The 26,224-nt window shown below is 35.6% G+C and overlaps 1 protein-coding gene across 1 annotated transcript in view; it reads left to right on the top strand.

The window, feature by feature from the left end:
* Positions 1-1,842: 1,842 nt before the first annotated feature.
* GRM8 (glutamate metabotropic receptor 8) overlaps positions 1,843-26,224 on the top strand; it is a 500,467-nt gene continuing 476,085 nt past the window's right edge. The window contains 2 exon segments of the mRNA XM_072401591.1: positions 1,843-2,215; positions 20,095-20,926. Of these exon segments, the coding sequence (XP_072257692.1) occupies positions 20,402-20,926 (525 nt within the window). The 5' untranslated portion in view covers positions 1,843-2,215; positions 20,095-20,401.

Below are 26,224 nucleotides of genomic sequence, written 5' to 3'. Positions count from 1 at the left end.
TCACTTTCAGCCTCTTCCAATATTTTCTCTAGTGTGTAATGAATGATGGGAGTTTAAGATAAAAAAGGATTACAGGTAGTAATTATAGAATGGTTTAAAATATGCTAATCAGTTTTTTTCAGCGATTATAATCTTGTCTACATGCATGAGTGTGTGTATTAATGTAGTCAATAGGACATCCTCTAGAGAATTCAACTGCCAGGCTGAAGCTTCAGATTGTACAAGAACTCTAAATGAAGCACACTGAAGTGAACCATATATGCTTGTATATATGTAGAATTGTGAATGCATTAATACAATGTAATAGCTGTACATATGGATATAACTGCAAAAGAATTACTTTTTGCATGCACATTAAAGTTAAATATATATATATATATATATATATATATATACACTCACATAAATCTTCTTAAACTACTGATTCCAGTATTAGCTAACATTTTTATCTTTATATATTATCTTAGCAATGAATATTTTATAAATATTCCTAATCCTTGGTTTAAATTTTAACGACATAGGCATCTAGTAATGATTTGTAAGAGTAGTAGATAGAATACATAAAAATTGATTTGTAGTGAAGTATATGTAAAATTGTGTGTAAATGCATACAATGTAACAATTTTTACACACAACTGAATCAGAAAGGAAATTCTTTTGCACATATACTTTGGTGAACGTTATATATATATATATATATATATATATATATATTATATATATATATATATATATATATATATATATATATATATATATATATATACACACATCAAAATCACTGATGGCTGTTACAAAACAATATTCTATAAACATGCTTTATCCCTAAAGAAATGTGATTTCCAACTAGTAGAGTATATGTAGATTTCTGTGTGCATGTATAAAGTGAAACAGTTGTGTATATATAGGTATACACTGTGTATTTTTATTATATATATTTTTCCCCAAAGTACTAATTACTATTACCAAGAAATATGTAATAAATGTGTTTTATACCTGAATACTATTGTAACTACAGTAGTAACTACAGTAGAGATTTGTAACTAGCAATGTATTTGTAGATTTGTGTATGGAGGAATACAGTATAACTGTTATAGATATGTGTATACACTTTGGAGTATATATACATATGTGTATATATGTACATATATATATATCCTCACATAAATCTTCTTATAGCTACTGATGAGAATCACCAAAGCATATGTTCTAAGTATACCATACCCCTGTTTTCTGTAACCACAGAAGCATGGAGTAAAGGCTTAGCAGTGGATAAGTGCCTGGGCTGTGCAGAATAAAGATATCTGGAGTGATACATCAGAGCTTGGTAAATGATAGTACAAGAAGGATTTACAACCAAAGGCTGAAGTGAAATGTAGTTGCAGCCAGTTTCCTCAAGATGGAACTTTCCTACCAAGTAAAATATCGACATGAAACTCCATGTACACTTCCTAACAAGCCAGTGTGAAAGTGGAAAAATCTGCCTGTAGCAGCTATTGTGGATATTACCTATATTCTATTTAATGCACATTTCCTATTCTGCCTTCTATGAAAGCCCTGATAAAAGTAATGTATTAGCATGCAGAATTAAGCATACCTTGGAATGACGGTGAGCAGATGTTCACAAAATGAAATCTCTTCAATTATAACCCATTTGGATAAAGGGCACTCCATGGAGTCATTGTAGCCAATTGACAATACTGCCATGGCATAGATTAAATAAAGCCATATCATATGATCTGTCAGTGTTATCTGATTTGCACAGTGCCCTATCAAAGCTTGCATTGTGATTTTCCCTATCGGGATGTGTTTTTCCCTTTCCCCTGGCAAGCTAGCAGTACTACATGTACTAATGAATAATTAAGGAATGAGGAGTCCTGTGTGTGCTAATTGTCGGCATTGTGAGCTGATGCATGGAGCTGTAGATGGAGAGCACATAGTACTGACACATCACAGTGTATACAGGAGCTGTGTGCTGCTCTCCCCATTCAGGCATTGCCTGCCTGTGGTCAGGGGCTGCTAAGAGGTGGATTAGGAGACTTCCATAGACCAATAGCTGCCAGTGGGAGTATTTGCTGTTCACATGGAAGGGACTCGGCTATGCTGTGGACTGCTCGCCTCTTTCAGCACCGCGGACAGCTACAAGTGCGGCTCCTAGGAGCGCTGCCAGCTTGCCGGACACTGCCAGGGCAATGCAGCCCCAGGATAAGGGACGGTAAGTGGCACCATGGGCACTCCTCTGATGCAATTCCATGTACAGGACTATTCTAACTCATTCTATTTTATCTATTGCACTGAGTAGGATGTACAGAACCCCTTAGCACTTTGTCTTCCTTGTATCTGATGGGGGGTTATGAAGAAGTGTCAGGACTTCCCAAAGCCATAAAACAGGGACTGTTGCATGGTTGATCATGGCATTGTATATAGCAGACACGTATTGGAAACTCTTCCATAGTACTTATTATACAAGGACTATCCAGCAATGGATGTTTACCATCTTCCTAAATCAGGCTATGCTGGAGTTTTCCTGCACCAGATTGCCCCTCCTTTGCAGGCTTGTTAAATTTCCCCTAAAGTGCTTGTGATGTTGACACCTCTGAGGAGTACACAAGCAGCAGGGAGTCTTTTAGACATTTTTATCCTCATTTTGCCTTTTTTTTAAGTTTTATCTACATACACACTTGATCTGTGTAGGTTTCCTTAAACAAGTGCTAAAGCATCTGTACTTGCTGCCATTTTAAGACTTTTGTTTAATTGGCATTTTAATAGGTAAAGGCACCTCCTGGGGACCAGATAGCACCTCTTAATCATTCAGCCCTTGCAGCAGATCTCATGGTGTGCAAGCTGAGAACTAGAGACATAAAAGTTTGATTTTCCTTTATATCCCCAGGAAAGAGAATGCCTCCAGCTCTCCCAATCACACACCATGTCCCCTTTTTAGAAGGTTTAGATTGCCCCAACCATGATGAAAGTTAAACTGATTTTTTTTTTTTTTTGGAATGTATAGGTTATAAAAAAGCCTTTTAGCAAGAATGAACAAAAATCCATCTGCTCAGCAGACTAGCAAGAAAATCCCTAGAGGCTTGTTCAGCGAGTGAAATATAATAGAACCACACAAGATTCTGAATGTCTGACACATACAATTTGGTGCAAATTAAATTCTTCATTTTTTTTTTTTTGTAGATCTTCCACCAAAAATAATTTCACAATGACACAAATTGTCTCACCTAGGTGCGATCTACTGACGTGTTGCACTATGTATAGGATGGGATGTGCTTAGAGAAGAGAAAACTCTTTAACTGTTCACCTTTGCAATGATCATTCTCATCTTATAGCCCAACTTTGCTGCAGGAAGCATTTGGTGGTGTGATTTGTAAAGTTAATACATGCCATACAATGGAGTGTAATCAATATTGATTACCAATGTGGAGGGCACATGAAGAAGGGTGCCCCTGACATTCAGCCTTCCAATACCTGTGACCTTTAAAATAGGTCTTATTGGAAGAATATTACAGTTTCACAGAGAGAGATGGGTGGTGTATTAAACTGTCTGTTTGGAATAATGGGGACATAAAATGCATACAATGATCTTTATAGAAGGAGCGAAACCATTTAACACGATTTCTGATTTAACATGCAATAGTGGATGGATTTTTGTATATGCACTGGTTGGAAAATGGAAGATGTGAACATTCTCTTTTCTGTGTGGACAAAGGAACAGAGGCTGTGAAATCCTGCTCATTTTGATGGGTTAATGCTAACATTTTGTGACAAGTCCTTGGCTTTGATATCGGGAGCGTGGAATAAAATGTGAACAAGACCCTCTTTGTGAAGATGTATAGTCTGGACTTTCCAACAGGCAGCCTGTCAGGTAAATTAGTCAAAGTTGGAGTGGTAATCTTTGCAGAGAAATAGATGAAGGATTTGATGATGTAGGCTGGTGCATGACTCTACAAGTACTAAAATACACTACTTTAAATACAGACTTTCTGCACAGTTCCATCATTAGTTATAGAGCACTTTTTTCCCTTATTGTATTCAATGGATGAATGATATTGACAGTTTACAAGCCCATTGAACTAATGGAATGGATAATGGAGGTAATTTCTGTTAAGTAAGTGTCCCTGGTAATTAAAATTGTAAGATAGCATTACTGGAATCATTTACTTTGTTGTAGTCAGTATTTACAAGTTTGGATTCACATTGGCATATCCAAACCCACAATGATTTATATGAGAGTTCAATCCATAGAAGGGTGGAAGGCAACAGAATGCAGCAGTGTATGTGATTTAATAGTGATCAGCATGCCTGTACTGACATTAGGGGCCATTTTATAGTACTACCTTCACATTATAACAATATACAACCTGTGTTTAATTTTGTACATCAATATTCATGATTGCACTTAAATAATAGATTCATTTCCTTAATCGTTCACATATACAACCAATACCATTTTTGTGATACCATCAGCTATAGTTTGGATTCCACAGTTGTTTTATAATAGCAGCACCTAATTTGAGTGCTTTTTGTTTATTGCTAGTAATGTGATTTCTTCTTTATGCAATATGCAATCTATTAGTTATAGAAAATAAATATCAGCTTTTGTGAGTTGGTTGTAATCCATAAGCACACTTTAATGAAATATGCATGAATTAAAAAATTTAAATGGAGGTTAGATAGTAGTATAGTGCCATGAAGTAACCTACAGCAACCAATCACAAATCAGCCTTTCACAGCTTACTGCAGACAGACTAATGATGGCTTATTTATATTTGGTTGTTTTGGCTAACTGAACATGTTCAGAATTTGCAGCATACTTATTCATCCTGGTATGCAATAAATTACTATTAGCTGCATTCTCTACTTTGTGTTACTTTTTACATGGAAATGTTTTAGTGTACACAGCTTTGTACATATAATTGCCAGAATAAAAGGGTCAGGGGAATATATATATATTTGTTATTGATCCCTAAAAAGGTAATGGGTCTGGTGGTCCTTTTGTAATTTACCTCTGCATCTGTATCCAATATAAGTATTGTAAAATTCAGATTTCAGTTTTTATTACAACTATAATTGCAGTTACATATTTGGAACATTTGACCCTGATCAGCTGAAAGTGGACCTGAACTCAAGTAAAAAAAAGTCCCTAGGAAGAAGAGATTTTTGGCACTGACGACATGCAAAGTTGCTTTTGACAAAAACTTTTTTCTCAGATCCGGTGGCCTTTTGTTTTTAACCTATGCTGCATGGTCCATGTGCCTTGTAGTGTAAAGCCTGGCTTTATTCCTGGCAAAACTGAGAATCAACCCATATGCCATAGACAAGGTATCCAGGATCATGGACCTGTCATAGGTACAGTTTACTTATTAAAAGGTGTGTGTGCACTATAATCTAGATTTATGCTGTTTTTACTTGCTGATTATGGCATAAAGCTCACGCTTACTGATGAGTTTAGTTGAGCCTAAATATATATATACATAGAGGCATTGTGTTTTCTTACTCCCTGGCTAGTCTTTGTACATCCCACTGTCTCACATTAAATCTACCAGGCAGGGTCTGTCTGATAATAAAACAAGGAGGCTTTGTGCAGACTCTAATCAGAATACTCATTTTACACTAGACTTTATGTCAAAAATAAGAATGAGATAAAATCTGTGTTTCACACATGGCCAGGGATTCATTTCTCTCAAAACAATAAAATCATTTGGTAATGATAACAGTTACAATAGATGTGTGAATGGTAATTATTAGACTGATTTAAGAGGATCCAGATTTTGGATGTAACTCTGGAATAAATGATGTAAACACGTAAAAGGTCATCATATGGAGGTATAGGTAAAATTAATCAATTCTTCTCATCATGCTGAGATCAGGCTAATAATGTAAAACATATATTGTATTTTATATATATTTGGACTAAATAAAAGAGAATAGAGCAATTGTTTCAAGAAAAAAATGTTAGCTTTATGGGTGTCATGATGAACCAGTGGCTTCAGTTTTTGGAGTCAATGACCTTAAATAAGTATGCAAATGAGGATTTCTAATTTTTTTTTTACTGTCTGTCTGCTTGTTCCAGATCAGAAAACACTGTACATTTGTACATGTGTTGCATGTTACTGTTTGTTGCATTAGGGCAACTTGTTCATTTGAATTGACTGGCTAATGCATCAAAACACATAAAAAAAGAATTTTACATTAACAGTGCTTTACACCATAACACAAGATAGTGCATTGTAGTTTGCTGCAGAAGGTGCATCGGGAAGAATAAATGGTACCACAGCCCAACACACATAGAGGTCTATGCATTGTATTTGGCATTCACTGAATCACTCCCTTGTGAAGAATCTTTCAGGACCATGTGTTTCAAAGGCAGTAATTGTTTCTCCAACAGGGAATGTTTCAGTGAATGTTAGATTCACTGCTTTATCAATAGACCTCATAATGTACATTTCTATGCATTGCTGCAGGGCAACACTGTAAAGGGACATTTTTTCCCAGTGATCCCATTTCTTTTTTAAAGTAATTATTAAGAAATTCATAGTTGTTTTCTATGGACTTGCTAAGTTGTTCAATTTCTAGCAATTTGTAGCTCAGTCAATCAATGGTTGAGTTTCAACAGCATTTTGTGTTGCTGTCAGGATCTCCAGTTATAATCGCTCTTAATTTACTTTTTTTGGCCTGTCTGAAAATTCCGTTTTTTTCTTTTAGTAGCCAGCGATTGTAGCTAATAAATCACTAGCCAGAAATCGCTGTGAATTGCTAGCATTAGCGATAAATCACTGCTACTTAAACACCCATGAGACATGGCCCTTGTCAGCATTATAAAGTCATTCCTCTGCTGTCTACATCTGTAGGCATTTATGGTTTTCTGTTAAGTGGCAATTCATTGTGTGCAATGACTAAATTTCAAGCATCCACAAAACCAAGATGTGGTCTGACCTGGCCACTTAAATGTAGTAATATGTATAACCAGGAATGAGTGTAATTGACATTTTGATCACACTATGTAAACCATATATGTAATTTCAGCCTTTGACAATTTCTTCTAAATGCAATTTCCCATGGTTCCAATCTGAAAATAACAGTGTTATTGGTCTTTGTGACCTTCTATTTTTTAGAAGTTTTTTTATCATAGTAGTCCAGTTATGAAAACATTTCAAGTGTATGCAGCCACCCTGTTATTTTGTAAATGTTCTCTAAATATACCTTTTTTTTTTACAACTGTCTGCTGATGATTTGGTGTTATGGTGACTTGTAGCATTGAAAGATTAGGAACTGAAATGGAAAATAATAATAATAGGTATCTGTGTGACAAAAATACAAATTATAATGTATTAGATATGTTACCAAATACATGGGGGCTGGTCAGAGTTATTGTGCACTTTTCAAATTTCCTGCAACTTCAAGGAGGTTAACTTTGCAGGAAATCTATTTTACTGATTCACACCAATTTACTGAATGTAGAGAACTATTCACATCAAATTCTTCAGCTGTAGAGACAAACGCTTTAATGGGTATGCAGACATACACTTGGGACAATATGTGTAAAAGATAGAGATCTCATTAGAAGTGAATGCAAACAGAGGTGAGACATGCAAACTCCATGCAGTTAGTGTCCATATAGGGAATGAACCCAAATAGCTTAGCCTGCACTCTACCCTGCCTAATATGTTCATTGTGTAGGTATAGACAGCACATGTTAGAGGATGGCATATTTTTTATTAAACAGATGAAGGAACATATTTCTGCAGATTGTGTGATAGTGATTGTTACAGTATTAAGGTAAATTCATGGTCACATTTTTTCAATACACAATTGTGGGCATTTCTTTTGCTATAGCATTGGAGGGTAAAAAATGAGCTGTCATAACCTTACTTCCATCCTTTTTGGCAAATAAAAACAAAAACATAATTTCAGTAGTGGAAGAAGGAATTAAACATAATACAAGCAGCCTAAATATAAGTTAAACATTTGCCACAATCTATAAATATACGATTATAATGTGGGGAAGTCATTTTTTGTTGAGTTAGATTTTACACATGTTTTTTTATAAATTTTTGGGTGATGAATCCAGAAATTACCCTAGTTTTTGCTATCACATCCAGTTTTTATGATACATGGTAGCCTCCTTTTTTGTTAAAAAACATACAAATTTTACATTAAATGAAAAAATAATAAATCAATATCTTGAATGTACTGTTTATTTAAATTTCTTTTGTTCATACAAAGGATTTATTGTTACTCTATGACATTTTTGTACAGTAAAACATTTGAAAATTAATCGGGTAAGCGGTTAAGGTAAAAATGTACACTTATAGCTTTTCTTGGAGTGTTAGGACAATACGCTGAATGTTCCAACAATAGTCAGCCATCATATGTACATCCCATCTACCCTGATACCATCCTTCCATAACCTTCAAATCTTAGTGGAATCGTTCACCTTGCTCATCACTTACTTCACCAAGGTTTTCTGTCAAGTTAGAAAGATGGCTATGCAGAAAATTCACCTTGATGCTCATAATGCATTCAAGCATTTTGTAGCTCTCCAAGAGTTTCTGGACAATTTCTGTGTAATTATTATTCATCTTTGATTAGCTGTCGAATCTGTGGACCATCAAACACACCGGCCTTTATTTTTTCAAATGACAGGCTAGGAATTGCCAAAATTAGGTACTTGAAACATTCTCCTTCAGTTGGCAAAGCTTTAACAAACTGCTTCATCAGACCCAGCTTCATGTGCAGAGGCATGAATATAATATTCTTTCTATCAACAAGTGGCTCATGTAGAATGTTTGGATCACCTGGTTTTAGGGCAGATCTTGGAGGATAATTCCTTTCCACCCAATGCCTCTCAGGAGCTCTGCTGTCCCACACACACAGGTAACAAGGATACTTGGTGTATCCGCATTGCTGACCAAGAAGGAAGCATACTATTTTAAGGTCAACACAGATGACACAGTTGTGTTGGTGACATTGCACAACTCAATGACTCTCTTTATGTCTGCATATTCTTCACAAAGAGAAACTGAATGGCCAATTGGGACTGACCCAAACATATTGTCTTGTGAAGGAGGACACACTTTAAGCTCGGCTTTGAGCTATCGATGAATAGTTGAATTGATGAATAGTCATTTAAGTTATAGATTGGAATTCCCAATTCTTCTAATAAACCAGGTATGGTTTGGCAATAAACAAAGCCACTCAGTTCTAAAGTACTGCAGAAATGCGATTTCTCTGGTTCCAAAGTACGATTTCAAGTTTCAAGTAAGTTTTTCTCATGCAGTCCCAAATCACTTGCCAAATCACTCAATTCATGCTGATCAAATCCCTTGGGAACAGAGTCCTGTTCAACTTCAAACTCTTCATGATTGTTGTCACCTAGTTCATCACCATAATCATGTTCTCCAACAGAGGGTAGTGTACCGAAAACCGCCACTGGGATTTCATCTGAATGAGCCACTGGGAGTATAGCCGATGGTAGATTAGGATACTCTGTGTTACATTTATTTTTCTTGTTATATCCTGAGCTTTTCACTATACAAAAGTAACAGTCACTGAAATGATACTCTGGCTCTCGCCAAACCATAGCTATACCAAATGGCATCTTATCACGTGTTCCCTTTGTCCACATCCGTAAACCCTCAACACACTGTTTGCACACCTTATAAGAGGGATTTTTAGGATTTTGATAAATTTTGAACCTGGATAGATTTACCCATCGCTTTTTAGGAGCTCAGTCACAGCACAATGCCTGAATCAAACTGATATAAATATAAAAGCAACCATTCATTGAAATGGCCCGCCAACAACTAAATGGGTAAAAGATTGTAGTATATCAGTGAAAAGATGAAAGTATTTCATTCCATTCCCTATATAAGCCAAATAATGTGAATTATTGAGATCATTTATAAAGGCTTATTTGTTATTTAATGGTCTGTAATTACAGAGTACTGTTTTATTGGATTTTCTTTTGGGTATCAGGTTTATGTATTCAATTTGTATTTGAATCCTGGCTTGAATCTCTATTTTTATCTTGTTCCATCTATTCCTGATAAAATTCACTGGAGGCACATTCACTGCAGGGCCAAATGATTTTTAAAAAGTCAGTAAAAGGACTATGTTTTAAAAATATCCTTTACAACCCCTCTGAGACTTTTTAAAAATCTCAAATAATTTTAGTAAGGCACTGGAGCTGTAAATGAAGCGAGAAGCTGTGCTGGTAGGATGGGCTAAGAGTGTTAAATGCGCTGAGTTTGTATGCTTTGACATCAAATTAATTTAGGATATACAATGTTTTTTGAAGGATAAGTCTGTAATGGGAAATGCTTGCTGAGATCAAAGTAAGGTAAAAGAGAAAACCTTTTTGGAGTTGAGGTATGAATATGCAAATTGAAGTTTGGGGCAGCAACTGAACCATAGCCCAAGGAAAAGACTATTTGTATGATCAGAGAAAATGTCATTTTATTCTACTACTTTTTTTTCCTTGAATCAGTAATATATGGAAATAAGTCCTCCGTGCAGACTGCTGGACATGAAACACATTGCCATATAACATAGCCTGTTACATAGACCTCTTTAAATCCTTTTATTTGTTTACAGAATATATGGTATAGAAAAAGCCTTCTGCATATCTGCCCTTTGTTTAAAGAATTTTCAGAATATATATCTGTTGTATTTACCCCTTTGGAGTCATTTTTTGACACTGCTATTCTCTTTTTAAAAATAAAGGGGTCTTCTTCACCAAAACTGTTTTCCATATAAATTTTAGCTGTCACCTTCTCACTGTTATGTAAGTTTATCTGTATTTTCACTGATGGATTGGCTGTTTTGGACCGTATTAGAGTCAGTATAGAAAGAAGCAGGTTTATATGAGACAGGCTGCTGGATAGAGGCAGTGTGCCTTACACAGAGAGATAGCAGATCAATAAAGTTTGAAAAAAGGGATTGCCTGGATAATCTGGTTTTAGCTTTTGTACAAAACTGTCTTTTCTGCAAGAAAGGGGGGGGGGGGGGTCAGTTTTTTTTCCACCTACATGTACAAATTCTTTATGGATAATATGTTAGTCCTGATGACAGATCTAGTCTGTCCTTCATCCTCCTTATGTTTCAAGTGTTTTGAGCTCCCCCTTCCTTAGTAAATTGGCTTATTGATCTGGTGCATGATTGATTTAGTAAGACAATCCTTTGTCAATGAGAGTAGTGTAATATTATACTGTTACCATTATTGGTATACTTTTAAGGTTATCAAGTTTTCTTAAAATACCAAATGAATCTGCAAGATTAGATCTGCAAATACTAAAAGACACTGAAATGTTCAGCGTTGAACATAAATGTATTAATGGCCATTATGAGCTTGCATATCTTTATGTTACCAGTTGCTGGATTACCCAGGTTCTCCCATTGTTTATCTTCTCCAGTCCTTAAGAGCTTTAATTTTATAACTCAGGTCCAATGTCTCAAGGCTACTAGGAAAACAGTAACATATCCACAATCTCCGGCTATCATTTTTTTAAGTATGTCTCCTTTCTAGTGTAGCTGTTGTTAAAGTAGAACCATGACCTTTTTCTTAGTCTTGCACAGATGTATAGGCATGTACAATACAAATCTTCTGTGTATTTGGTAAATTGAACATTTCCCCTCTGCTATGTGGGAATGTGGGGCCATAGTAAAGTCTCTTTGGGAAGTCCTCTACTTGGGTGTGATTACCTTTGTCACCAGATATGGTATTCACTCATTCTGTGCCTCCGGCTGTAACTATTCATGGTTGTCTTTTTAGGGTTTATCATAAAAGCTGTAAGAACTGGGTTGGGTATATTCAAATCTCAAGCTGATGGTCCATCAATGAAGCTTAGATTTTTTTCAAAATAGGACAGAAATAACATTCAATACAAAAGAGGTTTTGCTCCTGTGTTGTATATCCTATCCAGAGGTAACTCTTCAGCTGGATCCATTATGGGTGGGCTTCCAAAACAATTGAGGTTATTATGTGGCTCCATTTTACACAGTGATATCCAGTATAGCAACAAGATACTATAAGCATGGGTAGAATCCTTCTAAAAATCAGGTAGCACACAGTGGTGTCAAGGAGTTGAAGTTGCAACAAAAAATTAAATTCAGACGATGCCCCCCCCCCCCCCCCCCCCCCCAGAAGTCTTCTCAGGATACTTGTTAAAACTGGACCTAGCACTTAAATGAAAAACGCATCAGTGATAGGCTAATCAACACGCATATTATGCTAAAGCCGCTAATATGCTAATAATCATGCAATTAAAGCATCTCTGATTCAGCCTTCAGCAGAGTCTGGCAGATAACATATTATAAGAAACCTGGAGAAAATTCCTGAAAACTGAAAATCAAATGCAGATCTAGGTAAGCCTTAGGGAAAACATATCTACATTCAGTGCTGGCCTGCCGGGTCAATGATATGTTAGGTCTCCCTAGAGGTCATCTGTAAATTTGTGGGGCCTGTCTGCCATCCCTTGCAGATCTATGTGTTTGCCAATATTGGTGGCTCCCATGTCTGCAGGTTGCTGTGCTTACAGCTTCTCTTCCCTTCCTCCACTGCTGTTGTATCTGGACCACATGAAAGTATTGGAGATGAGAGCACAACATTCTGTAGACACAGGAGCTACCAGAGCTGAAATAACATGACAGACTGATAACTGGCAGCAATCCATGGAAAAGGTGCACAGAGCCATTTACCCAAGGCCAAGCCCTGCTTACAAAAGCATTACTAATACTAAGCATAATTGGCAGGGGCCATATTTGAAGCCCTATTACATTATACATTGACAACCACAACACTAAAATCTCCAATGGCCTAATTTTGCAGTCATACGCCTGCTGCAGACATTACCCAGGATGTCTACTTTCTTGGAATGTACTTCATCCTTCTCTATAGGGGTAAATTAGCACATTTTTGAATATCTATCCATCCCTTTCCTGTTCCACAGTTTAACGTCAAAGATTCAAAATTACATCCAATGAATTGGCTTTATTGATCATTTAGGAGAATAAGTAAACTTTTGAATGGAGCTGTTGGAGAATCCCTTTAATAAACCACTTTATATTATTCATTTAACACGTTAGTGATAGGGAGGATCTTCTTGGAAGCATTAGGTTGGAAGGAAGGACTTGTTTTTAGTTAGATTGAGGGTCTGTTTTGTCTGAAGTAGGTGGACTGGTTGGGAAACAAGACAAGAGGTCCCTGTTAACTTCATGGTTCTGTGGGGAGATACTACCACAAACATACTCAGAGATTAGTCCCATACACTGAAGATATAGCTTATACTTGAGTTACCATACAGGAGTAAGGTATATTAGTGGCCATGTGGAACTGCCAATGAAGAGAGCTACAAAGAGATACAGCAGAAGAGGAGTGGTGGGAAGGATGGATGACTCTGGCTGCAGCATTCATAATAGATTGTAGAGGAGAGAGTATACAAATACCTTTCCTTTAAACTCCATTGCTAGTCTATTACATGGATTGTTTCATTTTAGTAGTATTAGCACTATGTTCCAAAGGAATATCTTGTAAGGAACTGTCAAATACCTCTTTGGCATGTTATATCTGCTGTAAGTATTGTTAATCCTTGTTCCTCTAGTTTTGTAGGTAGACTAATTAAGATTAAGCACACAATTATTCTTTTTATGATTAACATTACATCATTAATTTTTAAACATTTGAGAGAGGAGAATGGCATACATTTGCTATTCTTTTGTCAGTAGTTATTTTTAAATTATATGTGGCTAAATGACAACAAATATTAACTTATTACTACTATCCTTATTTATCCAGACAAGAAGCCTTTCATAACAAGTAGCAAAGAGACAACAAAGCTATATGCATTATTAAAGGACAAATCCACAGATGTCAGCCTTTTCATCATAAAGCATACATAATAGTGCATACACATGTCCTTCTTCACTCTTCACTAAGCTTTTATAATTGTAAGGTAGGTGCTCAGGAAAAAACATTTTCTGTGATTAGTCTTGCATAATATAAATGCAATTCTAATATGCTCTTGATTTTATTGATTTTAATTAACTAAAATAAATCAATTATATGTTATTCTTGTTTACTAATCAATTTCTAATGCTGGACTGCTTGTGATATGCAGCATCCTTTCAAATTTATAATCCTCCTACCGTTGTTGCCACAATTACAAGAATAATAAATATGTGTATTGGATGCTTCTTATGATGCACAAGCACTGTAACTGGGCATCCATATTCATGGGGTACTTCCTGATGTATACTATAGTACCCAATCCTCATTGCCTATTGTCTGCCCATCTCTTCAGAATACTGCATGACTTAGCTGACTGTCATTTCAGTATCTGCCCCTAAAACACCAAGCTGACTGAAAGACACAAGGCGATAGCAGTGACATGTATTTTAGAGCAAATTTCGGGGTTTATTTGATGTATAATGTTTTATGATAGTGCCATCATTATATTTATAGGTATAAAGGGTAAGTCTTTGCAATTATCGTAAAAATCTTTATTTAGGATTGTGTAAAATTGGATACACCCTTAATAAAATGATGGGGCTTAGATAGGGTGTAGTGAACAGTGGCCATGGTCACCTTATTCCACCAGTGGAAAGGGCTTAGCAGAGCTATGGATAAAAAATAACCTATATTCAAATATTCACAGCACCATAGCACGCATATACCAGTGTTTTTACTCACAAAATGGGCTTTATTTATTATGCCTCAAGTAATAGTCTTACAGACACACATCTCCTTTCAAATGCATTCTGCACAGAGTTTTGTCTACGCTTATCCTAAATACAATTTAATAAAATATCCAGCTATTATTAAGCAACTAAGAACTATTGAGAAGTGGGGTGTTGAACAGGGTTAAATCAAGCAACCTCTAGAACGTGGCCATTCAACTATCTCCCCCTCTCCTGTAACACAATGGAAAATCACTAGGAGGAGAGGCAAGAGACACAGACAACAAAGTCACTTTTCCTATGTGCGTCACTGTTTGCTAGTGAAAGAAGACTTGACTCTTAAATAAGAGTCTTGATATAAGGTTCACGAGCCCTAACAATGCCACTGCTGTTATGCCTGCTCAGTTCAGTACAGTCACTCATTAAAAATCCTTATCCAGTGTATGTGCATCATAATCTCCATCAATTCTGATAAGGAAAAAAAGCCTTAAGTGTAATCATTTAGAGTTCTGCAAACCGCACAAAAAATTGCATATAAAAAGGTTTCTTTATTTTATCCATGTTTATGTCTAATATACATTAAATTTTTTAAATTATTTTACCAAAGCAATGTGTTTTTTTTATGTTGGATTATAGAGCAAAAGGTTATTTAGCACAGAATAAAAGCATCTCAAAAAAATGTTCTGCTCAGAGGGGTACAGTTCTTGCAGATATGAAGTAGTTAAGCTTTCTAAACACTGTGGTCTGCAGTTATTGCATGCTATTTTAACAGGGAAGAGATAAGATACTTACCGAGTTGTTCTTGCCCTAGGGCAGCTAATGGCCTATTTGAGTGAAGGGAATAGAAGGCCACTGTGCTTATTACTGCATTGTTTCTTTTCCGACTAAATAATCATGTACTGGTTGTGTAAAAGTTTACAAAACTACTTTATCACTTTGCATCATGGTCAAACAGGTGTAATGACTGGCAGCACTAAAAAATAGAACATTTATTAAAATAACCTCAATTTTATGTAGAAGGAATTAAAAATAATTGGGTCAAAGTGGGTTACAGATTTGTAATCATAAGTATGTGGTGGATGCATATGTGTGTATGTGTGTGTGTGTATATATATATATATATATATATATGTATATATGGGTATCTGTTCTGTGCTATATTTTACATAATTCAAATAACATCTTTTGCAATTTTTGCTTTGTAAATGGCTTTTAAAAGTAATAAATAAACAAACAGGCATTTACCACATAATTTGCTGATGATGAATTTGCGGTTATATCTCTTATTCGCTGTTAGGATTTCCATGCAATGCTTTAATAAAATTATAATATTATCTGAATACAGGATTGTTTGCAAATACCAGGCTGGTTGAAGGCCAGTTAAGTGGTAGTCTTATAACCTTTTCTTCTTTTAAAATGTCTGCAATGTTCTGGGCAAATAGTGTAGTCTGTTTAAACACAGATGACAATTTGCCAGGGTTGGTTATACCTGGGTCTACATAATGAGTAAATCTATACACAAGTAAGAATAAAAGGCCAAAGATAAAACCATGAGAAGACAAGCTCACAAGATCTAAATGGCCGACACAAAATACCAAAAAAATAATTGGCTATGGCCCAAGAAAAGAATCAATACACAAGCACATTATTCAGGAAAGTTATTATAAAACATATTTCGGAACAGACTAAATAAACACTAGATAAACTAAGATCAGATGATGAAACGTCAACCAATTAAATTCAGAAGATCCTAATTTACCCTCTTGGATCTCTAGAGCCAGATGACAAAAGAACTGAGGCTACTGAGGTATGATAATTGGCATGATTGCACAGAGGCAGACAAAGTGCTTTGAAAATCCATACAAAGGGCAGGTTGATAATACTTTAGGTTGTACAATATAGTATAATTGCTTAGTTTGAAGGGTCTATAGATCACTCATGTGTGTTAAAACAAACATAAACATTTACGGCATGCAGGGGAACCAGGGAAAGTTGGTTTTCCATGAAGGTTAAAAAAGTAGTCCATGTATCTTGGGAGATTTGGGGGGAAAAAGAAAAGCTTTATTCTCCTCAATGATCTGTTTAAAACTGCAATGATAACTGTAGGAATTAGTGCATAAAATGTTGACTACCTCTAGGGAAACGCATCCATCTGATAAAAATATATGTTGTTGTTAATTGTTTAGCTTTACAAATAATGTCATATTCCATAATGCAGCCTGGAGTAGACTGAGTTGGAATGCATCTGTTTCAGGACTGAAAAGGTTTGCTAACAAATAGCAAATGGCTTTTAAGAAATCCATTCCAGGTTTGCTTGATCACCCAGTTTTACAGATGAAAGTGTATTTATATTAAAGAAAAAGGCATAAGCATTTTTAAAAAATTTTATTCAAGAAAAAAAACTTCTGCCTCTTTATCTATTTGTGCCGTCTGAGTTCTGAGTTTCAATGGTAACTTTTTTAGCACAAACTAACAATAATCTTAACAATTTTTTTCTATCAAAATCCAACTATTCAAGTCTATGCCTTTGAGTAGCAAGGAAAAGTACATAAAGAAAAAATGTATTCAAGGTCCACCCCAGATACCTGGCATCTCTTCTTGGATGCTAGTTCATCAATGTTTGGGGTCAGGCTCCGAGCTGAGGAAATCCTCAGGAATGAGCGAAGGTGTTCATCAGTAAGACGACTCGTGTGCAATGTTTTGTTCATCTTCATCCTTGAGAATAGTTGTTCCCACAGATATGTGCTGCCAAACATTGAGAGCAGTTGAGCAGCTTGGGTACGGAGCGAGGGCATTCCGTCAGGGATGGAACATGGCAATTGTGCAGCGCCCACAGCGTCATACACCAGGATAACAGCAGGCTACGCATAGCCTGAGACACCGCTATATGACACAAGGCCATGGGTCGCCAAGAAGCCCCTGTAACTCTAAAAGCCTCCAGGCATCTTCCACGTGTAGCTGAGGGGGAGTGCTGGAAATGCCAAACGCGGGCAATGTGGGGCTAAATCTAAATGGGGCTAAATGGCCAATGCGGGGCCATGCATAGGCAGAGAGCCCACTGGTCTATTGTAGTAGCGGGGCTTTTTCAATGCAGCGACGGGCCAGTTGCAATTGATATTTAGGATTTGTTTGGGAGCCAAAAATAAGACTTGTGTGCCAGATTGGGTTTATCGCACTTTCATAAATTAAGAAGGTTTAAAAATGAATAAGTCATTGAATTATTTGCTAGTTTGTATTTATAGATTATATTGGTACAATTATAAAAAAATGTCATGAAAATATATTCAGAGCATTTGTCAAACTCATTATTTGCTCTGAGCATGTTATATTAGGAGACAACTAGAAAGACAGAATATATTAAATATTTATATGCAGGCACATTCAGCTATTCCATACAACTAAATCCACAACTAATACACAGGTGATTATACAACATAATAGCAATAATCCATTAAGCTGTCATTGGGTATGACAATAGTGGGGATGAGAGCAAAACATGATGCTGGGAGGTGACTTACAAACAGAAATAAATTATTTACTGTCCCTACAACCCTAAATTCATGTCCTAGTAAGATTGAATGCTAACCCACATAGGGGAATTTATCATAATCACCCTACTTGTGTGATTCAAAAATGATGTTTGATTGTTGTATATATCCTGAAACAGTACAGTTCTACATTGCTGTGTGTTTTTTTGATTAGACACACATGACCTGTGAGGATTTGCTTTTCATTTCTGGGAAATGTGACACTGTAACTGACACAATGCAGTCTCAGTTCGTTAGTGTTAAGTTTGATTTTAGGACTCCAGTTTACCACTTTACCTTGACATGTTTCTGATTTTTTTTCTTTGCTTAGCTTATTACTGTTTGTCCAGAAATAAAACCAGGACATATATATAAGGGTGGAAGTGTTGGGCTCTTTATGTTTATGTATAATGAATCATTTCTATCATTTGATGTTGGCAAAAGCACCAATAACCAACATTGGGTTAGCTGTTAAACCTAGCAGTGCAGAGTCTCTGACCATTAATTATTAATTTATGGTATAATAATATCTATTATCTAAAAATGGAAAAAATCTTATATAATCAGATATACACAATATAACACATTGGCCTGATCTTTCTGACCCACAAATGTACTCATTTCTAATAAGACTACCTGCACAAAATGTAACCTTGTTAGTGTGATCTTTTGCTTACCTGATGGCAAACATTTGCATATATTGCATTATGTTAAAATGTAAAAGTAGGTCTAAGATGAGGTTTAAAATGAAATTCCCTAAAAGTTGTAAATCTAAATCTAACATCTGTACAGTAATCCCCTGGGGTCACTTTAAAATAATCATTTTAAATGACCAACAGGAATGGCCATTGTTGTTTCCAAATAGAGAGAATGCAATGTGGGGCCTCCTGATTACCCCACACCCCTCAATTAAACATAACAATAAATGAGAACTAAATATTTTACCAATGACACTCCACATTTGTAAGGGGCTTTATTCAAGTGAATGGAGGTCGATATGTGTGTCCTCCGCTTTTCATTGATGAAGAAGACCTTGCACAGTTTGCACTTTAAACACTGTACTGTCATGTGAAATGTGGATATTGAGAGTTAACATTTTTTTAAGTGACATATATTGGAAAGGCAATAAGCAGATGGTCCATTTAGGTGTCTAGGGACCAAATGCACATGGCTGTGTAAATATAGGTTATTATAACACGTGAACTGGAAACATCAAAATCACTGGTTTATTGCAAGTTTAAACTTTACAATTTGGTTAAAATGGAGGAAAGGCGTAATGGGATGATACATTTTCTAAATGGCTTGTCAGAATAATATCGCTGTCATTTTTGAGACTATGTTACCTAAAAATTGTTTATTTAATTCACACATACAGAAAGTCACTTTTCTTTTAAGATGTTCTGACCCTGTTATGACAGCTGGCTTCAGGCTTTATTAGGAATGAAACAAACAAACATTATCATTGCGATTATTGTAGAACTGTAAACCACAGTCACAAACTAAGTAACTCACAGCTCCTACTAATTCCCTATCCATTTTTGCAAGGCAATCTTTTCATTAGCATTTCCATCTGTCCGAACATTTTTGATGTAATCATATCAGAAAACTGTAACTTGTCTTTCTTTAGTTTTGAATTACTACTTGAATAGAAATGGGTAAGTTTATTGTGGAAAAATGCACTTTTAAACCTAAAGTTGTTTTCATGGTCACTGACCTGAATGAGCCAAGGTATGCAATGCAGGAAATGAGTCATGGTGAATTTAGAGTGCATTTACATCTGTTCTTTCAGTTTGTTTGTCTAGGTAATGCTAGCTTCATATTATGCGTATCCAGAGAAAAAAATGCAAATATTCAAACAAATTTTTTTGTTTTCCTTCTTTTTCAGGTGGACTTTATATAACGAGCCTGTAACAAGACATGATTTGGAGGTGGATATTTCACACTGAATTATCGAAGGACTTAACCAGTGAAGTGGCTTTTCCCCTTCTATTATTGCACATGGCGAATGTACTACATTGAACTGGATGTGTTAATTACAGATTTGTGGCTGCCTAACAAAACCGTTGGTTATGTGCTAAACATTCCTGTTTTTTACTTCTACTGGGCACTGATGGTAATATCTAATACATGTAGAATAAAAAGGTCTACATTGCCGTATAAAAAATTAGGAGATTGTATTGTGGATCTTGAATATGTCTTCAGCACACTTGGTTTTAGAGAGAAAACAGTCCAAGTCTGGTCATTGCATAATTCCAATGGCTGTCTGGGTGTTCTGCGTTTTCAGCTTAATGCAAGCAGCTGTTGGCCAGGAATATGCCCACTCTATTCGAGTAGAAGGGGACATTATACTTGGTGGCCTCTTTCCAGTCCATTCAAGAGGGGAACGAGGTGTGCCTTGTGGTGAACTTAAAAAAGAAAAGGGGATCCACAGGCTAGAAGCAATGATGTATGCTATAGACCAGATAAACAAAGACCAAGACCTTCTTCCAAATATTACATTGGGGGTCCGAATCCTTGACACTTGCTCAAGGGATACATATGCACTGGAACAATCCTTAACGTTTGTGCAAGCTTTAATAGAAAAAGATGCTACTGATGTCAGATGCGCCAATGGGGATTTGCCAATTTTTACCAAGCCGGACAGAATTTCAGCTGTGATCGGAGCTGCAGCAAGTTCTGTATCCATCATGGTTGCTAATATATTAAGACTATTTAAGGTAAGATTCTTTTTACTAAAGCCTGTGTTTTGAAGAGCTTAGTCTATGACTAACTGACTCTTTCCTTGAAGAAGAATAATTTATGCAAAGCATGCTTCTTTTAATGGTTTACATTGCCAAGCTCTGAAGCAGCATGTGTTAGTGAAATACTGAAGTAAATGAAATGTTTGTCTGCCAGGAGCCTTTGCATTCTCACTTTCCTGTTTTAATGACCCATTTCCCCCTGTTAGTGCTGGAATCATCATTGTAGCAAGTGAATCTAATCTGGTGACACATAGTCATTTTGTACTTCTTAAAAAGATTTCTGCAACAAGATATGTTGTTCAGTTCCTCTTATAACCTCATCCAAACAAGGAACTCCATTAACAAAATACATTGATCAATAAAGTCAGTAAAGAACATTGTGTGCGTTGTGCCAGACTGAGATATGTAGATTAAATGAGAATCCTTTATGATGCATGAGTCAAACGTAATACTCTTATAACCCCTTCGTAATTTATTTTTATAACAGCTATGTCATAAGCAAAAGTATCACATCATTCAGATGTATGATGGCACATTAAAAAGTTATCTACAGTATTTTTCTTGATTCACAGTGTTTATAAGAAAAAACGGATGTGTACTATTACAGCCTGGGCTCGTTATTCATATTTAAAGAATAATTCAGATTTTAGTAATAACCAAAGAATTGGCTTCTTTTGCTACAGTAATATTTTTCCTAAAAGATTGTCTTTATGATTGTAGTTTTATCTGAGCAGAATAACTGATATGGGATATGTGCTGTTTGGAATCGAAGAACCCAACGTCTTGCACAGAACAGTTATATTGTGTAGAAACGGTTTGCACCTTTTCAACCTTATAAAGATTAATTGCACTGATTTTTTCATATACAACTTCTTCCTCTCTCCTTTGCATTCCAGTTCTGTGTAGTTATCTTGTGTGTCTATTTGAGTAAGTGTTTAAAAAGAGTGTAGGAAAAGAACATTTGCCAATGTACATTTTTCCCAACTATATTCTGCAAGCATGCTCTATAATGAACAATGCCAGGTGCAATTTTTTGGAAAATAAAATTCTTTTACTAGACACTGGTAGATAGCAGCAGTTGAGTATAGGTTAATAACTTTTTAGGTAAAGTTTGAGCCACACATACTGTATACTACAGTTATCAGACCCAAATCTGTGGCATTGTGATTCTTTTTTTAATACAAAAATGTTATATCTGGCTATATTGTGGATGACAATGAAATTCACAGCATGTCTCTTGAACAGCTAAGGTTATGAATCAATAATTGCTAGAACACTGTAATTTTAGGTAGCCCTGCATTCTGCAATCTGATATACAATGTCTGCTGTGGTTGTTTTAATGAAATAGGAAGCTGATGTGGATCTCAATGAAAAGGATGGGACATACTTTGGCTCCTGCTAGTCTGTGTCTATTTACCGTTGATATACTCTAAGGTTTCTACCTCATAACTTGGAATGATTAAATGTTTAGAGGCACATTTTGCCAGTCTTTCTGGCTTAGTTTGCTGTAACAAAGAACCTGGCTCACATTCTCTGCTTTGCTGCCTGCAACCAGCTATTTTATTATAAGCACTGCTGAATTCACTGCAGCACATATACATCTGATTTTTTAAGGGGGAAACAAAAAAAAATATATATTATATGTATATGTAACATGGAATCTGATTGTTGCATATGGCAACACACTATGTTAAACATCTCATATCTGAGAGTTTATTCCAACGTTACTGGTAAAGTATAGGCAAAGCACCAGTTCTTGCCATCCGATTATTCGATTAGTTTCTTAAATGCATTGTTTGTGTTGATGTCAATGAAACAATTCTTTTTAGCCCACCTGACAATTTTTGAGTTAATTTCAAAGCCCCTGAATATAGCTTTTTAGCATTTCAATAGTTAAGTAAACCAAAGTTTTTTTAGTGTTAAAAGTAAATAAGAATACAGTTGCCCTCAACCATCTGTTGGGCAGGTTGTGTGGATGAAGCCCAATACCCATTGGACCACTACTGGGGAAATTAATCTTGTATGTTTACGAGGGAGGCCACATGATCGCCCTCTTTTCTTGGCCAGCCAGTATCCTCTGTTCCTTGTATTGAAATGAATGAAGTGGGAAGGTCACATTATAACTTTCTCTGACCAGCTTGCTTCCATGATTTTACAAAGAAATGAAAAAAAAAACAACTAGTAAAGCTTTAGGTTATTACAAACATCATGCAGTAGGTTTTTCCAAGGGTAATTTGTGAATGAAAAAAAGTTTCACATTTATTTCCAATTGGCCTCTGACAAAAAATTATTACTGATCAGTGGGATAAAAAATGCTAATTAACTAAATTCCAATTCAAATTAACCTCCCCACTAGTTTACAAAATTTGTTTTCCCACCTATTCTTCAACTTTAACTTTTAGGAAAAACCACATGCTTTTATTTTTTTTTATCAAATGGCATATTCTCAGGTCTTAATCCCCACCATTAGCAATGTGAGTCAATGCCCCGGGGTTTTGTAATCATCTTCAAAAGTCAGCAGCCATATATTTTCCATGCATTTTGTTGCAGGGTTAAAATGAACCTAATTGTGTGAAAAATAAGTGCAATAATATTTTCCCAGTGAATACCACTTCATAAAAATTACCTGATCATTCTTGTTCCTGAATGTTAGATTATATATTTTGATGGATATGATGGTCTGACCTAAATGTGAACTACTTTGCTTATGGAGTGGGTGGCCTTGGGCTGCCATCAAAAGTTTCTGTGGCCAATACTAGTAAAAATGTATGGGGTGGGCAATCGCCAAAAAATAGAAGCATATTTCAACCTAATGTAATACTTACCTTTTAGTGTCCTTCCTAGTGGTGTGACACCCATGCTCTTGTCACTGCCATTGATATAACTGTTTTTCTGTGTTAGGTTATTTTAGGGTCTGCAATTGGGATGTAACTGATGTTAATAGGGGTTTATTTGTCCTGACGCCCTATTTTTTATTTTCCTGGAAAAACCTAATAAATCAGATTGGTTGTCAGCAGTTACAGCTAAATGAGATAGGTTGTGTTTTCAAAATAAAGTTATCAACCTCTGTAAGCTTTCCACGAGATTTACCTTTTTGAATGGGCAACTATATTGCTACCTGATATCTAAGTGTTCAGAACACTGAAGTTATATACAAATATACCAAATCTTGTTGAAGGTAAGCTTGGCCCATGCCTAGTACTCAAGATAAAGATACATTTTGCCTTGTTCTTCCCTCAAGTGGTCACAGATGTTCCCTACACATACAGGGGGCACTGGGTGCAGCAGTGGCGATTGCTCTCCACATGCAAGAGAAAGAGGCATTTGCACCCCTTTTCTCAGACCAGTTTAAACAATTTACATTTTGCTGGGAGCTCTGAGTGAACATTCAGGCTTTAATCAAAGTGAGGCCTGCAATCATTGATGGGTTATGGGTAATATATTGGTGCTGCTTCCCTGATTAGATTACCAATCCTAATTACTTTGAGGCTCTGAGATGTATTAGCATCTATGTCTGACAACTGGGAAGAAGCAGAATTCATGTCTCTTTCTGCATATATATAAATAAATATATATATATATATATATATATCAATTGTTTATATATACAATATATGCACATATATCAAATTCATGATGACCTTCTACTGCTATCAGGCTTCATTGCCTCATCTCCTCCTTTCTACTCTTTGGTTCTACAACCTGCCCTTTCCCCTTCTATGCAATTTAATCTTATTCTTTCTTTCTTTCGCACTTTGATAATTTGATCTCACTGCCAACCCGCAATACACATATTTTTTTCTCCACTATCCAACCCGTGTGCTTTCATACAGCATACATGAAATGCTAAGAAGAAATTAACACCTGTATCATTTGTAACTACAGTATCCGGTAAATGTGGACTACAAATAAATACTAATTCCAGAAAAACCTTTATTACCAAAAGCTAGTTGTGCTTAGAATAGGGTAAGTACATATTAAGGAATGAGCCCACTAAACAAACAATTATACGCACACTAATGTGCTGCCTATGATTTTGAAAGTAGTACTTTGTTTTTACAAACAAGTAAACCTGGAATGGATTTATCTAAAGGCATTTGTTATTTGCTAGCAAATGTTTTGAATCCTGGACCAAATTCCAGGTTTGCTGTATTACCCAACTTCACTGAAAGAGTATCATCTCCAGCCTTGGAGAGCTTTAATAAATCAGGCCCTTAGTTTTAATTATTGAGCCAAATATAGGAAGCATTCGTAAAGGGGACAGGTCATTGCTTTGACTCGTTTACTTATGTTGATGTTTTATCTTTTGAGCTCTGTGTACATCAGGCCTTTTACAACAGAAGATTAGGATGAACTGAAAAACCTACAGATCAACCATATATGGATATAAAGATCCAATAACATATTGATATGAACATTTTCATATTCACCTGACTAAAAACACATTTTTTACAAGTTTATTTTTATTACTTAGCATATTAAATAAATAAAATATACACAGTGACCATGCGTTTTCTTTAAATTTACTATTTAACTGCTGACAGGTAGATATACAGTTTTTCATTTTCTCTTGACTTTTGTAACTAAAAGAAAGGCACTTGCTGAAATTCTTACTAATTTATATTTGGTGATGTCTCCTTCACACTGTTTTACAATCCAGAGCCAGTCCTTTTTTTGAGTTGAATGACACCCGGCTTTATTTATTTTATTTTGACATTTAAACATGTCCCCCATGGCAGTGCTTGGCTTCCCATGCTTTTTGGTTGACAATAGCTTGTTTATAAGCTCCAGAAATTTTATTATTATTAAAATTCTCTCTGCAGACTTTAACAGGGTCTGGAACAAAGATCACATTTTTTAAATTTTATTGTTGCATGGTTAGGAAAACTTGCCATGAATTAAAGCTTTCAATGTCCAACCAGATTTTTTTGCTCAACATTTTCTTTCTTTATAAATTATAAAAAGGGCAACATTTGTAGAATTTTTTTTTCCTAAAATGCATTATTTTACTAATTTATTTTAATAAAGGGGAATCTAACAGATATACCTATGGACCTAGCTTTGTTTTTATTGGGGCCAAATCTCATTGTCTCTATCTATCTATCTATCTATCTATCTATCTATCTATCTATCTATCCATTATCTGTTTATCTATCTATCTATCTATCTATCTATCTATCTATCTATCTATTTATCTTCTATCTATCTGTCTATCTATCTAGCTATCTCTCCATTTATCAATTATCTGTTTATCTATTTATCTATCTATCTATC

Source organism: Pyxicephalus adspersus, chromosome 2 (genome assembly GCF_032062135.1).
Source record: "Pyxicephalus adspersus chromosome 2, UCB_Pads_2.0, whole genome shotgun sequence".
Lineage (NCBI taxonomy): Eukaryota > Metazoa > Chordata > Amphibia > Anura > Pyxicephalidae > Pyxicephalus > Pyxicephalus adspersus.
Note: the sequence above shows the minus strand (reverse complement) of the source record. Positions and strands in the feature narration are given on the sequence as shown.